Below are 17,297 nucleotides of genomic sequence, written 5' to 3' on the forward strand. Positions count from 1 at the left end.
ATGGAACACATTCCTCGTCTATCAGAGGTCCTGTATGTTGGTATGTGTCGTAAGATAGGGACACCGACAGAAGTGGCCATCAGAAGGTATGTGATGGACATAAGAGAGAGAGATGATATAGAAACCTTTTCATAATCACAGAGGCTGTGCTATAATGTACAGTGGGAGTCATAGAGAGGGATTTAGGTTGAAATCATCTGACAGGGATGCAATGTTCTAAGATTGCAATTATAAACTAATTACTGACATCTCGCAGTCTCGGTTTTATAATACAACAAAACACATTATTGTGCTCATGGAAGATTTTGATACACCGCCAGGATTTGTCAAACTGCGCCTCCTGACACCAGTGTCGATAAAATGCCTTGTTCTCTTAAATGGTGGACCTCATCTATCTAGTCTTCTCTGGAGAGAACACTATTTTCAGAACAGGATTAATGAACGTTTCCACTCTGAAAATATCATAATTCATGGTCCTTGTAGTAGTGGTTGTGTAGGATCTGTTGAATTCGATGAAGCTCACTGTTTAGCCAATTTTCCTTGGCCTAAACTGTTAGGAAGTTGGGTTGACAGATGTCAGAGACACACCTGGCCGCCGGTACCTGTGTTAGAAAAAATCCTAAAAACTGAATGTCACTGTATGCCTATTGGTAGTAAAGTAAATATGGCTTCTGACGAATTGGAATGGAGATTATCATTTTCTCAAGCCGAACAACAACTGGTGTGTACTATAAATCATACACAATTTTCATGTTACGGACTTCTGAAAATATTCCTGAAGGAAGTTGTTAACAATAGAAAGGAACCATTACTGTGTTCATATTTCCTTAAGACCGCAATGTTCTGGATGATGCAATCAGGACAAGCTAAATGGTGTCCAAACAACTTGTTGGATTGTTTTTCGATTTGTTTAAAATATCTTCTTCATTGTGTTTATCAAGGAGCGTTTCCTAATTTTTTCATTCCACAGAATAACATGTTCATAAACAAAGTTGAAGATGATGCACGTGAATCTCTCTTACAACAGCTTTACCAGTATTACAGAATGGGCGTGTCCTGTTTACTGCTGAGTCCGACTCTCAGATCAATCCTAGAACCAGCCCTCTGTAGACCCTCCTTTATGTTATCTCCTGCTGAGGGGGAATTTATAAGTGTTGCAGATTTAGTTATGTGTGGCATGTTAGAAATATTGAGCAAAGATTTTTCTGCTCAACACATTTGGGAATCCTATATTTATTTAAAATCAATGAACACACTATCTCAGTTATCAATCTCATCATACCAGTTATTAACATTACAGTACTGTACTGCTCAGACTCTTGTTCGTTTAGCCTTCCTAATGGCAAACAGTACTTCATGTTGTACACAAAAAACTATCTATAACTCAGATACAATTATTTGCGGCATGTTAAAAATGGCAGCAAGATTAGGGTACGTGTCTCATTTACTTTATCTAGCAATGTATTACTATAGAACAGGGAGGTATGATAAGACAGTACGCATCATGTATCTCGCTAGACAAGGACTATCACAATCCTTTATTATTTATGGTACTTTTGATAGGCAGAGGTATAATGAAGCTGTAGGTAATATGTCTTTGTCCAGAAGAATGAAGAAAACCTGGGTGAATGATGTGGAGTTATCTGTAAATATCCCCTGTATTGAAGAATTATGTTTAGAGCAGTTTGTGAGTCAACAAAATGGAGAGACATTCTTAATTGTATCACCGTTTGTTATGGTAGAGATGTTGTCTGTGTTATCTCACTATAGACTGGGTAATATATCCCAGTCTTTACAGTCACTGACAGACCTACAGACACTGCTGCTGTATGATGATGGGAGATACGTTCCTCTATATTTAAGAGACATATCCTGGCAGATACTAGGAATCTGTCAGCAAGTTGTAGGAGACATAAACGGGGCTTTAGAGTCTTATGAAGAATCGCTTAGACAGGAACCATATAGCAAAATAAAAGAAGCTGCAGATTTTAGAATAGAATGTATTAAACAACAATTACAAAGAACTATAAACATGTGAAATATGTTTTACAATGTTTCTATCGTTATTTATAGTGTTGTAGATCAGGAATTGAAAAGTCACTTGTTTTATATAAATGTAAAGGACACAGACAAAACGTAACTGTATGATGGTAATAAAAACACCTTCAACTTAAATTTCTATAATATGATTTTAATGTATATTTTGAGAATGCATCTTAAAAATTAAATGCTGTAAAACTACAAAGGAATTATGCATCACATTAACTGAATATTTCCTCCAATATTTCTTATAATAACCACTTTCTTTAATATTAACTTTGTAATGATAAAAACTCTTCAAAAATTCTGACAATTCATTTCATATTTGCAAACCAAAAATTGTAAAAAATACTCCATAATTTTCGGCTTTTGTCGTCGAGATATATTGATCTTACTCTATCTTGCAGATCTATAGTGTTTATTTCATGTACATATTTTAATACGTCTAAATAATCTAGAGGTTATCAATGCAGGACTTAAAACAATTAAGATTTACAGTTCTGTAAAAAAAGGCATTATACTGTTCACTGATGATGTTTCACCTAACATTTTACTATTGTGAAGTAAAATTCTGTAAAAACACAAAGAAATTTTTAAGTGTTTTACATTTAGATTATTAAGAATAGACGTCTTTGTCGACGCTGTAGCTCTACTGGTTTGTACTTATAACAAAGGAAGAATCAATAGAAACATGGGCCACATCTCTCACCTGAGTACCGTAAAACTGGCCATGCTGTTATTTACCAAATTTCTGCCTTGTAATACCTATTGTGACCCCACCCTCCGCTGATGTCATAATGTGGAAAATGTAGAATATACACTACTTCAGGATGCTTCCACATAAGATTCAGCTTTTTTTGTCCAGTGGTTCTTGAAAAGATTAAATTTTTTTATTGTTCATATGTAATTCAGTGTAAAACAATGTAAAATGGGATTCCTTATTGTGGCCCTGTCCTTACCCCAGTGGGTCATGATTCTAACGAATTAGATGCTACTCAACACGCCGATTCTTCCTTCTAAGTTTTAGCTTTCCTGTGCATGCTCTCTACATGCATGCTGCATTATATTAAAATCAGACCAAAACTGTAGGAAAAGTAGCATTTTAAATTATTTCACAAAAATTGCTACTTATAGTAACTATGGCAACCCAATTCATTGCAATCAAAAATCGATACACAGAATTACATGCATGTATCTTTAATAGTGTATCTATTTGTGTGTCATGTTATATTCAAATCAGACAAAAACTGTAGCAGGAGCAGCATTTTCAAATATTGTTTGCAGACTTAAGGAGCCTGGAATAACAAACAATTAATAAATTAAACAATTAATAAATAACAACAATTAGCCATCAGATAAAACTTAAATTATCAGAAATTATATCTTAAGCTGTTAACTACCATTTGGCAAAGAAAAATTTCATACATTTTAGTTTTAAAATTTGAACAGCCCCTTTAAAGACAGACAGATAGCTAGACAGATGAACGGACAAAGGATACCTTACCATCCCATAATTTCTTTTGGTTCTGACCTGTAGAGGTAAAAACAAATACAAAGTATATGTATATGAAATAAGTTTAATTTTTCATTTTAATTTTAAGTAACACACATCAGATTATAAACGCTCTCCCTTTGATAGCAGCAGTTTAGATTTGTTCCAAAGTATTTAAATGTATTCTATATCCTTTTTCTATGGAAAGCATCGGCCTCCCTCAACATCAGGGGTCTCTGATAAATCCCAAGAGCCCCTGGGGTGTAAACTCTCTGTGTCACGTCTATGTCTATCTCAAATCCCCGCGCTATTCCAATCACTGACACCTAACCTGTAAATGTTTTTGATGGCATAAATAATTTGTGAATTTTAAAATCTCTTTCTGTCCATATTATCTAACACTTTAATTTCATCACTATTTAACAAAAGAACATTTAGTTAACTCTGTCTTCCTTAAAGACTTTTTACTGTTTATATAGGTTTACTGTAATGTCTGCAAGCAATACCAGTCATAAATCTTGCAAAATGAAGTTATGAATGACACAACAAACCTAAGGAGGATAGCTGTAGGTCAAGGGCAGTCAATTTCTGAGGCTGTTCCTGGAGGTGGGTCCTAATATCCCCACTCTTCAGTGGTGGAAGATTTGCTAGCCTTGTTTTATCACCAAGAGGGACCTGCAACAAAACATCTATGATGAAAGAAAAAGTGAACAAGCTCGCAGACCTCAAGCTCCCCCTAAACGCAAAGTGCTGAAAGTCCCATAAAAAATTAAATGAATTGGAATTTACAGGTTATATGCACATATACACATTGTGTCCTAAATACTTGTACAGTGTATCTGCAAAGTTTGACAAAATTCTGTGCAGCAATTTAAGAGGAGTTGCGTTGTAAACCTGTTCATTTCATGTTCAAGATATGGCCAAAAATCTAAGTTGAAAAGTGCTGAAATTCCCCAGGAAAATTACGGAATCAGAATACCTGGTATCCTGGTAATATGCACATCTGTACACTGTGTACTAAATATCTGCAAAGTTTGACGAAATTCTGTGCAGCGGTTTAATAGAAGTTGCGCTGACAAACTGTTCTTCTCTATATTAAAGGTATAGACAAAAATCTAAGTTAAAAAGTGCGAAAAATTCAAGGAAAAAATAAATGAATTTGAATTTCCTGGTAATATGCACATCTACACACTGTGTCCTAAATATCTGCTATATATATATTTTAACAAAATTCTGATGAGTGATGAACTTTTTGATTAAGCTGTCAATTATTAGATGTTTTTTACAAGAAAAAGCACATTGACTGGATCGACAAGCATGAATATTTCAATAATTGTTATATACCCAAGCTGACCCTTAAATATATTGAACAGCCCTCATATATACTGTAAATCACTTTTTTGCGACACCTTATTTTTATGATAAAGACCTAAATCTTTTATAAGCAAGACAATTTCTTTTACAAATTTTGAACATTGCTCAATATAATCTAAGTAAAATAATACAAATTTACACAAGAATAATATTTATGCGAGCACACAGTCACGCCGTATTGCGCAAAAATAGAGTTTAATATCACGAATAAAACGCATGTTTCAATGTTGAGTTATAATAGTTGTCTTCATTTCTTCTAATCTTTTTTCGATGTTTACCAATAACATGTATAATACCCGAGGTATTCGAAGGCCTTGAGGCTCTGACGAGATTAAGTGCATGAGACTACAACGAGACGTATAGTGGATCAGGTAAATTATTCATAAAAGTGTGGTTTGAAATTAATCAGCACGTGCAGGCATAGAAAACAGTAAAGTTTAGAACGGAAGAAATTTTTTCCATGGTATTTTAAAGAAAAACGACAACACATTGTAATACTTTGTTTTTTATGAAACTAGATTTCCCCAACATGCTTCGATTTAGTCAATCAAGATCACGAGTCTTGTGATTTTAGATTGAAATAAAATTAGTTATGATGTTCTTGAGCAAGAAACACGAATATTTAGTTTTCAATCTATCTTAAAGTTCAATCTCCACATGTTTCATCATTATGTTTTTTGCTTACTTTATTAAAGCCGCTTCATCCGAAACAGGCACATATTATCTTTAACAATGAAAGTATGTCATTACATAGATAATATATAAAAATTAATTATAAGATTGATTTAATAGTTTATTACAACAATCCTTGCTTAGAAAACATATACCAAAAACCTTGTTGATAAACAGCAGTTCCTGACGGGAAGTTAAGATCTGTTTTGAAGTCACCTTTGAAAAAAATACCTTTATCGGATATATTTAATAATGAAGAGATTTCAAACCCGAGTATTTTTTTCAATTAGTAGAATCCTAACTCATGAACTATCTTTTAAAAATTAAGGAATTAATTGAATATAATCCATAGTAATTTTTATATTAATATGCATATTTACAGAATAAAGGAAAAAAGGGGGTTTAGTAACGAGGGCTAGAATATTGCCTGTGTACACTTTGTTGTGGAAAAAATGCTCGGGTTTGTTCTTCACGAGTTATACATGTAAGCGATAAATTTATTTTTTCGAAGATGACTTCACGCAATGTCAACAAATGTCAACAAAGGATTATTTATTGTGTGACCTAACAAAAATTATTTTTTTAACTTTTGAATTTTGATATCTTTAAAAAGAAAAAGACTTTGGGGATATAATTTGACCAAAGTTGAAATAATTTATGGACAATTATTTTTCAAGAAGAAAAATGAATATATTTTTTAGCGATTACAATCGGACCAAGCGGCTTTAAATTTGGTCACGCATAAATTTTTAATTTCAAGGAATTCAATTGTTTTTTTGCAATTCTACCCAGTATTAAATCCCTGAGTTTGTTAAAGGCATGTGCTGATGGATGGCAGATGCAAAATAATTTCTATTATTTATTTGTTGACAAACTATTAATTTGAATACCTCTTATATTTCTAAAAGCCATGCTGAAATACTCGTAAATAAATATGCATGTTTGCATTGTAGCTAGGATAAAGTAGTTCATGGTGTAGACCGGCACTATAATAAAGTTTCATGAGATCATATATACCACTTCTTGTGTGGCAATTTAAGTGTACAGTTCAATCCGGATATCATGAATAAATTATACAGATATGAGAATATGGGAAGATAACATCAATTTTACGTCCTACCCAGCATGTCAAAAATCTATCTTATAATGAAGACATATAAACGAAGCATGAATATTTGAAACCTGAAAAAATCATATGGCTGCATGAGCATGATTACATGTATCACTTGCAGTCTTCATAAAGATCAGGGACGTAGCATCGTATTAGAAGGGGGGGGGGGGGTAACTGATCTGAAACAACTTGACAAGAAATATAAAGGAAAAGGAAAGTTTTACAAAATCGCAATATCTTTTTTCATTGGGGTTGGAGCAAAGTTCCAACATTTATAAGCAAATTTTTACTTACTCATACTACATTGCCCTATTTTGTATATTGTGACAAAAAGTTGGGTGATCGACTCACAGGGGCCGGTAACATACTGTATTGGATTTTACGTAATAACTATATGTATACAATAAGAGACATATAGAGATTCCTTAAAATCCAATACAGTATGTTACCAGCCCCTGTGGATCGACTGGACTTTCATTAAACATTTTTCATAGTAAAAACTTCAAGTATGTCTGAAAAAGGGGGGCTGCCCCCTTAATTCCTCAGAGATATGTGCCAAAAGATGGTTCATTTGCATATATGTATAAACAACAGTCAAAACAAAATAAGGATACTCTTCTCTCGTACTTCCTATTAATTATGACTGGTTCCTTACCACTCTTTTTGTCCTTATTTGTCCATGATTGTCGTGTCTCTTATTTGAGTTGTCTTAAAGCTTACTCATGTTATTCTGGAAAGGGAAGAAGCACATTATTTTTAATCCTAAATTTAATTGCACTTAACTTATTGTTCTATGCATTTGACTTCGTGTTTTCATACTAAAGAGTCATATGCATTCTCTGTAGGAATCAAAGAATTTAGGAATTCAGAGGCGGACCCACGGGGTGGGGGGGGGGGGGGTAAGGGGGGTTGCACTCCCTTCTCCATTAGATCTGCTAGACAAAGAATAAAGTCCAAATTTTTTGTTGTGTTTTAACTACAGAAAATGTTCATTGAACGTCTAATGTAGGTATATATAAAGGTAACAAAGTCTCCTTCCCCTTCAATAAATAGGATTATTTTAGAGTTCGGAGATTTTATTTTCTTTGTCAAAATATTTTACGTATAAATCCAAATTTAGTAATTTTCACCCAGGCTGACTGTTCTCCCTCATTTAAAAACGATACTTTCATTCATGTGTTCTCTTAAGTTAAGTTAGTATATGTAAACATACGTTATAACAATTCTTTCCCTCTTCAACCCCCTCCCCCTCTTTTAAACTTCCAATTGAAATATTTCTAGATCCGCGCCTGAATTTCATGCAGACATAATATAAGGTTGTTCTCTGCAAGGTAGGAGCGATAACTCTTAAAATTTTTAATGTATATTTTGTTTGTATTCAAGTTTCTTAAAAAAAAAAAATTACTATGCTAAAAGTAACTATTGTTTGTATAATTTAAAATATATAAAAATTATATAATAATTTAGAAGCTAGAGGAAGCAGAGGAACATGTCAAAACGAGTTGTTCAACTATGTAAAGGACACACAAAGCTTTTGACTGAAGAATTTAGAAATATTGTTGATTGTTACAAAAACGATAATGGTAAAAAAAAAAATATGGTCAAAGAAATAAAATATACTTGGTCATTAAAAGAGTGTCTTACTATTGTGGATCACAGGGACCAGTATCACAACTTAGCTAGATTTTACGTGATCACTAAATATTCCTCTGTCCTAAAAAAAAGAACTGCATTAGGTCCTTGTTAATTGTTATCCTCTTTTCTATTTGCTTTTTAGGTCACCTCGGTAAACTCAAGTGATTTATTGCTATACACACGGAATACATTGGAAATGTGAACTAGAAGAATGATTCATAAAAAAAAAACATTTAAAAATATTTTGACCTGGATTTTTGTATATTTGGGGAGTTGGGGCGGCTCTGTCCACAAGTACCTGTGCATAGAATTATATTATTATACATTAAAGACACAGGGACAACGTCTGATTTTAATTCTACGACTCTGAAAATTTCCATGCTCTCTTTCATCGACCAAACTACATGCGTACACGTCACCTATTTCTCTTAGTATATGACTGAAACAACTATTATAATGCTAAAAAGAAAACGAAACAAGGTTTTACGGGTATTTCCCTTTAAATAACGTACAGACCGCCATTTGCAGAGAGAATATAAGACATCCTAATAGTTTTACATGTATGTATCAATTAGTGATGATATATTGAATTAAAAAAAAAGATACAAAATTATCGCTTTACGTTCTATAATATAAACAACACTTATTTACATTGACAGAATGGAGCACATTCCCCGTCTATCAGAGGTCGTGTATGTTGGTCTGTGTGGTAAGATAGGGACACCGACAGAAGTGGCCATCAGGAGGGACGTGATGGACATAGAGGAGATGACAATGAAACCTGTTTATAATCATAAAGGAATTGCTGTAATGCAGAGTGGTAGTTATAGAGAGGGGTTTAGGTTGAGATCATCTGATATAGATAAAATGTTTTGGAATTGTAAGTATAAACTAATAACTGACGTGTCCCAGTTCCAGTTTTATAATACAACAAGACATGATATTGTGATTATGGAAGATTCTGATACACCGCAAGGATTCGTCAAACTTCGCCTCCTGACACCAGCCCGACACAAATTCACAATAACATGCCTTGTTCTCTTTAATGGCGGGGCTTATATATCTAGTCGCCTGTGGAGAGAAAGGTACTTTCAGGCCAGTATTAATAAAGATTCCAACATTGCAAATTTTAGAATCCATGGTCCTTGTAGCAGTGGTTTTTATGGATCTATTGAAATCGATGTCGCTTATTGTTTAGCCACTTTTCCTTGGCCTAAAATATTAGGGAATTGGGTTGACAGATGTCAGAGACACACCTGGCCGCCGTCATCTGTGTTAGAAAAAATCCTAAAAAATGAATGTCACTGTGTACCTATTAGTAGTAAAGTTGATACAACTTCTAACGAATTGGAATGGAGGTTATCTTTTTCACAAGCCGAGCAACAACTAGTGTGTACCATGAATCATACACAATTTCTATGTTACGGACTTCTGAAAATATATCTGAAGGAAGTTATTAACCATAGAAAGGTACCATTGCTGTGTTCATATTTTATGAAGACCACAATGTTCTGGATGATGCAATTAGAACAAGTTAGATGGTGCCCAAACAACTTATTAGATTGTTTTTGGATGTGTTTAAAATATATTCTTAAAAGTGTTTACCTTGGAGTTTTTCCTAATTTTTTCATTCCAGGGAATAACATGTTCATAAACAAAGTCGTTGGTGATGCACGTGAATCTCTCTTACAACAACTTTTTCAGTATTACAGAATGGGTGTGTCCTGTTTACTGCTGAGTCCGACTCTCAGATCCATCCTAGAACCCGCCCTCAGTAGCCCGTCCTTTGTTTTATCTCCTGCTGACGGAGAATTCATGAGTATTGTTGAAATAGATATGTGTGTCTTAAATGAAGTATCTAAATTAAGTTTTTATATTCAACACATATTGGACTTTTATCTTTACTTAAAAACAATTAACACACTTTCTCAGTTATCAATCTCACCATACAAGTTGTTAACATTACAGTACTTTACTGCTCAGACTCTTGTTCATTTAGCCTTCATAATTACAAACATTGCGAAATGTTACACACATAAAAATATCTATAACTTTGATTCAATAATTTGTGGCATGTTGAAAATGGCAGCAAGAATAGGATATATGTCTGATGTACTTTATTTCGCATTGTATTACTATAGAACAGGAAGGTATGATAAAACACTACACATAACTTATATCACTAAACAAAGACTATCACAATCCTTTATTATGTATAAACGTAATGTTGATAGGCAGAGATACAATGAAGCTGTAGGTAATCTGCCTTTATCTAGAAGAATGAGGATAGCAGGGGTTAAGGATGTGCGTTTATTTGAAAATACCCCCTATATTGAAGAATTATATGTAGAGCAATGTGTGAGTCAGAATAATGGACAGTCATTCTTAAGTGTATCACCGTTTGTTATAGTAGAGATGTTGTCAGTGTTATCTCAGTATAGACTAGATAATAGATCTCAGTGTTTACAGTCACTGACAGACCTACAGACACTGCTGCTCTCCGATGACGGGACATTTGTGCCTTTACATATCAGAGACCTATCCTGGCAGATACTAGGAATCTGTCAGCATGTTGTGGGAGACTTACACGGGGCTTTACGGTCTTTTGAAGAGTCGCTCAAACAGGACCCATTCCAAAGAATAAAAGAAGCTTCAGATTTTAGAATAAAATGTGTTAAACAGCAATTACAGAAAAATGGACACATGTAAATATAGGTTTCTAAATGTTACTATCGTAATTGTAGAACTGTGAATCAGGACGCAGCAGCTAGACATGAACATAATGTAAGGGAAAATATATTTTTAAAAAAAACGGATGAAATTTTAAGAATTATAAATACTTTATTTCTGCTATAAAACCTGTACCTGAAACCTTTAAATATACAGTTGACCATTCTGAAGGAGTATGAAATTAATGTATTTTATCTTGAGAACTGTTAAAGGAACTCGGAATGACCATTGTTTTAAAATTAACTTTTTCTGGATGTCAATGTAATCCAAATCATGTAATATTGTTATTACTTGAGTTGTACATGTACTATGTAGTATAGTATTATCTGTTAAAATATTACACTGTCTCGTTGATTTTACTGACAAAAACATAAATATGTTACACATATGTAAACGTCATTCTAAAATCTTCCATATGTTGTATATTTACTCGGGGGCGTTACAGCTTATGAAGAGTCGCTTAGTCAAGAACCATAAAAATAAAAGAAAAGAATGTTTTAAAGAACAATTGCAGAGATATGTACACGTGTGAAATATGTTTTGCAAGGTTTCTATCGCAATTAAAAGAGTTGTAGATCAGGAATTGAAGCATCACTTGTTAAGGACACAGATGAAGCGAAACTGTATGAAGATAATATACCTCAAAAGTAGACTTGAATTTAAATATCCATTAGTTGTCTATGATTTATTTTGAGAATGCATCTTCAAAATAAATGCTAGAAAACTACAAAGGAATTGAGTATCCACATCAATTGAATATTCTATACATTATTTCGTATAATACCAGTAACCACTTTCTTAAATCTTAATTCTGTAATGATGGAAACGCTTTAAACATTTTGATAACGCAGGTATGTTAAGAAAGCATATGAGTAATTTCTCGGGAAATTTAGACTTTTTGAAGAAAATTTAGTTTAATAAATTACCAAAACCACTGATAAACGTAAACTTTTTTTTACTTTTGCATACAGATAACAGCCTGTCTACGGCAAAGACGTGCATCACCGCCATGGTATCACGTGACTTCTATTAATAGCAAAATTTTCCTTAATAAAAAGGCTTACAGAACAACAATACCCCGGAGTTTGGTAATTTCTTTGAGTATGTAATATAACTGAAAAACATCTATTTTATCTAAAAAGTGCTGCTAGAATCCCACTATCTTGTCCGTAAAATATTTATTCCACACATTCGCACGAAACCTTACCCTTTGTTTTGAATTTTATACATATGAATCGTGATTTTTCGTACAACCATGTTTAACTCGGGATTCTAGCAGCACTTTCCAAGTTTGTTTTAGCGCAAACTTTGAATATTTACTCATCGTATGTTTTGAATTATCCAGCTTATTGTTGTTCTGTTGCATTTTTGGTCAAGAATGACAGACGATAGGCCGACCCGGATACGTAATATAGCTGACTGTCTTCGAAAGAGAATATAATCGATGAGAATAAATAAGCATACCTGTCAAATTAATTGAACTCCATATGAATTTAACACAGTATTTCCGATAATTCCTTTTAAACTCCATTTTACGTATCTTTGAACATGCCGTCTTAGCCAAATTCTCTTTACACGACATAATCAATTTCCGAGTTACTTGATGTACACATATGACGTCATCGATAATAGATTTCAATCTTAATGACTGCTACAACATAACAAGATAAACGCATTTTATTTTTGTTAATGTTTACACGTTTCTAATCATTTTCTAGAGTTAAATTACATAGCTAAATACCAATATTACGAAAACTTTATTTCTAAAATTGACGTCATCTTGCCTACTATGACGTCATAATGCAGCACTGATTTATCCATGGTAGAAAATTTTGTATGCTTCCTTATTCCCCCTGCGAATTCATTTCATATTTGCTTACCATGAATTGTAAAAGATATTATATAATATTTGGCTTTTGCCGTCAAGCTATTGATTTCACTTTCATGCACATATATTTAAATACATATAAATGATCTGGAGTTAGTCATCACAAGACCTTAAAACAAGGATGACAGTTCTAGAATAAAAATAGTCAATATTCTGTTTATTGATGATGTGTTTTTATATATATATAATAAATCATCTAAATTTTTCTTTGGTGAAGTGAAATTCTGTAAAACTACAAAAAACATTAAGTGGATAATGATTGATTGATTGTATACTGTTTAACATCCCTCTCCAGAATATTTCACTGATATGGAGACGTCACCATTGCCGGTGATGGGCTGCAAATTTAGGCACTTACGGCCTTTGAGCAGGGAGGGATCTTTATCGTGCCACACCTGCTGTGACACGGGGTCTCGGTTTATACGGTCTCATCCGAAGGACCGTCCCATTTAGTCGCCTTTTACGACAGGCAAGGGGGTACTGATGACCTATTCTAACCCGGATCCCCACGGGGCAAGTGGATTACAAGGACTGTTCAATAAATATTGTATTCGGTGCTCGCAAAGAAGCAAAAGACCCTTTTCAATGAATTAGTCTTCATGATTTAATATAACTTATTAATCTCTTTTAATTAAAACCTTGTCTGTAACATTTTTAGCCAATTTCTGATTGTTTTTAGAACTCAATTTTGGGTATGATCCTTAGTATACCGATAAATGGCAGATCCAGTGAATTCTTGGACTTGTTTCTTCCATCTGGAAATAGAAACAAGTAAAAAAGGACAAAAAAATTTTTTTTTAAATTTTGTAAAGGGGAATATTGTTAATGTGAAAAAACATAAACTCTAGGTTTATCCCTAAAACTCCTTTAGTCTTAAGGGCGTGCGGGTTTGGACGCTGTCGTGAAGAAATTTAATGTAGTGGATTCCTGATTATGGGTCCTTCCTCTAATTAACCTTTCGAGTTTTTGCAAAACATTTGATTTCTAGACTCCTCCAGAAATTAAATTGTCTCTCCGAATACTAATTTAAACAACAATACCACTAATATTTAAGAAAATTGCTTATAAATCTGTCTCTGTGCTCTTGCAATCCTTTGCTCTTGTCAGACCTTGGCTTTTTTTTATCAAGTACATCTTATAGTAAGTTTTGTTTTGAGGGTTTTAAGCACTAAATTCAAGTTTCATTATCTGTTTTAATATCAAACAAACGTGGATAACTACAATTACTGTTATTTTAAAATGATTGTTTAGACATTCGTACACGCTGTCGTTTTCACTCATTTTTCAAAATAAAGGGTGATCTTTGAGTAATAAGCTTTTTCGCCGTCAAATGTTTCTTAAAAACAGAGTAAACTACGCCCCAAATTATATCTATCAAATTTAATATGCGTCTTAAAGTCAATCATACATCAAATAGTATTTGTTGAAATTCGTCATGAGTACATAAGTTGGTATAATTTTTTGTTGGCAAGGAAGGTATTCATTTTTGATGCCCATTATAAATTTTTATCATTGAAATTCACTTTCTCATTTTTCTATTAAACAAGCATTGGTTGCAGTAAATGTCACCTATTTCAGTGAATATTTCGTCGGGAATTTTAACAAGTTTTCCAGACGCTTTAATGAAGCTTTCATTTTCACTATCGTTTGCTGATTCTTTTCCATTTATTTATCATGCACTGTCTTGAATTGCCCTTGTTTTCCAGCTTCTCACAATGAAACTTAGTCTACGGTATTTGATATAAAGTGGTCACATATAAACTGTTTTACTGTCATTAAACAGGACCTGTTAAAGAATCAATAATGCAATAAATATAATCAAGCTAAAAAGAGAGACATTGCCACCTCCTCTTCCCCATTCATGTGCCTCTTGGTGGCATTTGTACAATCTGATAGGTCTTACGGATACATAATTTATGGTCATAATTATTGTAATGGAAAAATACGATATAAATATCTAACATCCCGATAAAAATATCAGAAAAAGTATAACATAAACACCTGACAAGTCCAAATGAAGAAAAAAATTCAAATATATTCTGTCATAAATTTTAAGGAAAAATGCGTTCACAGTTGTAAAGCTGGACTTCACAATAGATGTGAAAAGATGAGAACGATAAGGGAACTGAAGGGGTTGCTGCTGAATATAAATACATGTAGCTCTTGTAGCTGGTCTTTAATATATATCTATTTAAATATTTAAATCATACATGTTTACCGATCAACAATATGTATATAAATACTGCGTATTGTTGAGTGTAACTCAACACATGCAATACATGTATTTATCATATCATCATTAAGCGGGTAAAAGAACTTTTTAATAAATCATTCTCGACGAATCACATTTAACATATTTAAATGAAAGAATATTATTATTTCTATACATTTAAATTATTTCTGCGACTCTGAGGACCCCCATTCTCTTTTCCTTCGACCCAATTATAAATGCATATACATGTACCAAAAATCACCTGTATCTCTCAGTTTACGAGTGTAATAACTGTTATAATGCTAAAACGAAACAAGTTTTTCTGGGGACTGGTATTTCCCTTTAACTGACATGTCAAAAGGCACAGTCAACCATTTGTAGAGAGATTATAATGAAACTCAATAATGTTACATGTATTTATCTTTGTGTATATCTGAAAGTCTAACGGATGTGTTGCATTTTTCACAAATGATATAAAATAATAACTTTTTTTCTATAATATGAACATAACGTACAGAATGGACCATGTTTCCAGTCTATCAGAGGTCCTGTACGTTGGTCTGTGTCGTAAGATTGGGACACCGACAGAGGAGGCCATCAGAAGGGACGTGTTGGACATGGAGGAGATGATAGTGAAAACTGTTCATAATCAAGCAGGACTTGTTATGATGAAGATGGGGAGTGGGAGTCATAGAGAGGGGGTTCGGTTGGTAGCATCGGACAGGGACATAATGTTCTGGAATTGTAATTTTAAATTAATAACTGATATCTGCCAGTTTCGGCTTTTTGATCCAACAAAACATATTATTTTGCTGATGGAAGATTCCGATACACCACCAGGATTCGTCAGATTACGTCTCCTGACACCAACACAAAACAAAATCACGACATCTTGTCTTGTTCCCTGTAATGGCTGTGCTTATATATCTAGTTGTCTGTGGAGAGAAGTGCATTTACAGCTGCTGACTGGGGTATATACTGAACCTTTAAGAATCAATGGTCCTTGTAGCAGTGGATTCCATGGATCAATTGAATTCGATGCTGCTATGTGTTTAGTCTCTTTTCCTTGGCCCAAACTATTAGGAAGTTGGGTTGACAGATGTCAGAGACACACCTGGCCGCCGGTACGTGTGTTACAAAAAATCCTAAAAAATGAATGCCACTGTGTGCCTATTGGTAGTAAAGTTGATGTGAATTCTAACAAATTGGAATGGAGATTATCATTTTCACAAGCAGAGCAACAAGTAGTGTGTACCATGAATCATACACAATTTCTATGTTACGGACTTCTGAAAATATATCTGAAGGAAGTTATTAACTATAGGAAGTTATCACTACTGTGTTCATATTTCATGAAGACCACAATGTTCTGGATGATGCAATTAGGACAAGTTAAGTGGTGCCCAAACAAGTTATTGGGTTGCTTTTGGAGGTGTTTTAGATATCTTATTCATTGCGTTTATCGTGGAGTTTTCCCAAGTTTTTTTATTCCAAAAAACAACATGTTTTTCAACAAAATTGTTGATGATGCACGTGAATCTCTTTTACAGCAGCTTTATCAGAATTACGAAATGGGTGTGTCCTGTCTACTGCGGAGTCCGACTCTCAGATCAATCCTAGAACCAGCCCTATGTAGCCCGACCTTTGTGTTATCCCCTGCTGCGGGAGAATTGATGAGTGTTGCAGATTTAGATATATGTGGCATGTATGAAGTATCTAAATTAAGTTTTTTTATTCAACACATATGGGAATCTTATCTTTACTTAAAATCAATGAACAAACTTTCTCAGTTATCAATCTCACCATACCAGATAATAACATTACAGTACTGTACTGCTCAGACACTTTTTCGTTTAGCCTTCATAATGGCAAACAGTACTTCATGTTACACAAATAAAAGTATCTATTATGTAAATACAACAATTTGTGGCATGTTGAAAATGGCAGCAAGATTAGGTCCTGTGTCTTTTTTACTCTGTCTAGCATTGTTTTACTACAGAACCAGGAGATATGATAAAACACTACATCTCATTTGTATCACCAAACAAAGACTTTTGCAGGACTTTATTATTTATAAAAATGTTAATAGGCAAAGGTACAATGAAGCTGTTAGTAATTTGTCTTTGTGTCGAAGAATGCAGAT

The 17,297-nt window shown here is 33.6% G+C and overlaps 2 protein-coding genes and 1 long non-coding RNA gene across 3 annotated transcripts; 2 read left to right on the forward strand and 1 right to left on the reverse strand.

Annotated features, from left to right (window-relative positions):
- On the forward strand, positions 1 to 2,038 carry LOC134274250 (uncharacterized). Its single transcript, XM_062756507.1, has 3 exons — positions 1 to 86; positions 484 to 721; positions 971 to 2,038. Exons 1-3 carry the CDS (start codon positions 1 to 3, stop codon positions 2,036 to 2,038), a joined length of 1,392 nt encoding a protein of 463 aa, XP_062612491.1.
- Positions 2,039 to 3,673: 1,635 nt separating this feature from the next.
- Positions 3,674 to 8,397, reverse strand: LOC134274249 (uncharacterized). Its single transcript, XR_009993582.1, has 3 exons — positions 8,334 to 8,397; positions 4,084 to 4,207; positions 3,674 to 3,863 (listed from the first exon to the last, which is right to left on the reverse strand). It is a non-coding gene; the product is annotated as an uncharacterized LOC134274249 (long non-coding RNA).
- Positions 8,398 to 8,800: 403 nt separating this feature from the next.
- Positions 8,801 to 11,060, forward strand: LOC134274251 (uncharacterized). The gene is made up of 2 exons (XM_062756508.1): positions 8,801 to 8,884; positions 8,984 to 11,060. Exon 2 carries the CDS (start codon positions 8,985 to 8,987, stop codon positions 11,031 to 11,033), a length of 2,049 nt encoding a protein of 682 aa, XP_062612492.1. The 5' UTR covers positions 8,801 to 8,884; position 8,984; the 3' UTR covers positions 11,034 to 11,060.
- The last annotated feature ends 6,237 nt before the right edge of the window (positions 11,061 to 17,297 follow it).

This window comes from Saccostrea cucullata, unplaced genomic scaffold, assembly GCF_032062105.1.
Source record: "Saccostrea cucullata isolate Sc308-1 unplaced genomic scaffold, CSIRO_AGI_Scuc_v1 ctg7985, whole genome shotgun sequence".
In the NCBI taxonomy this organism is placed as follows: Eukaryota; Metazoa; Mollusca; class Bivalvia; order Ostreida; family Ostreidae; genus Saccostrea; species Saccostrea cuccullata.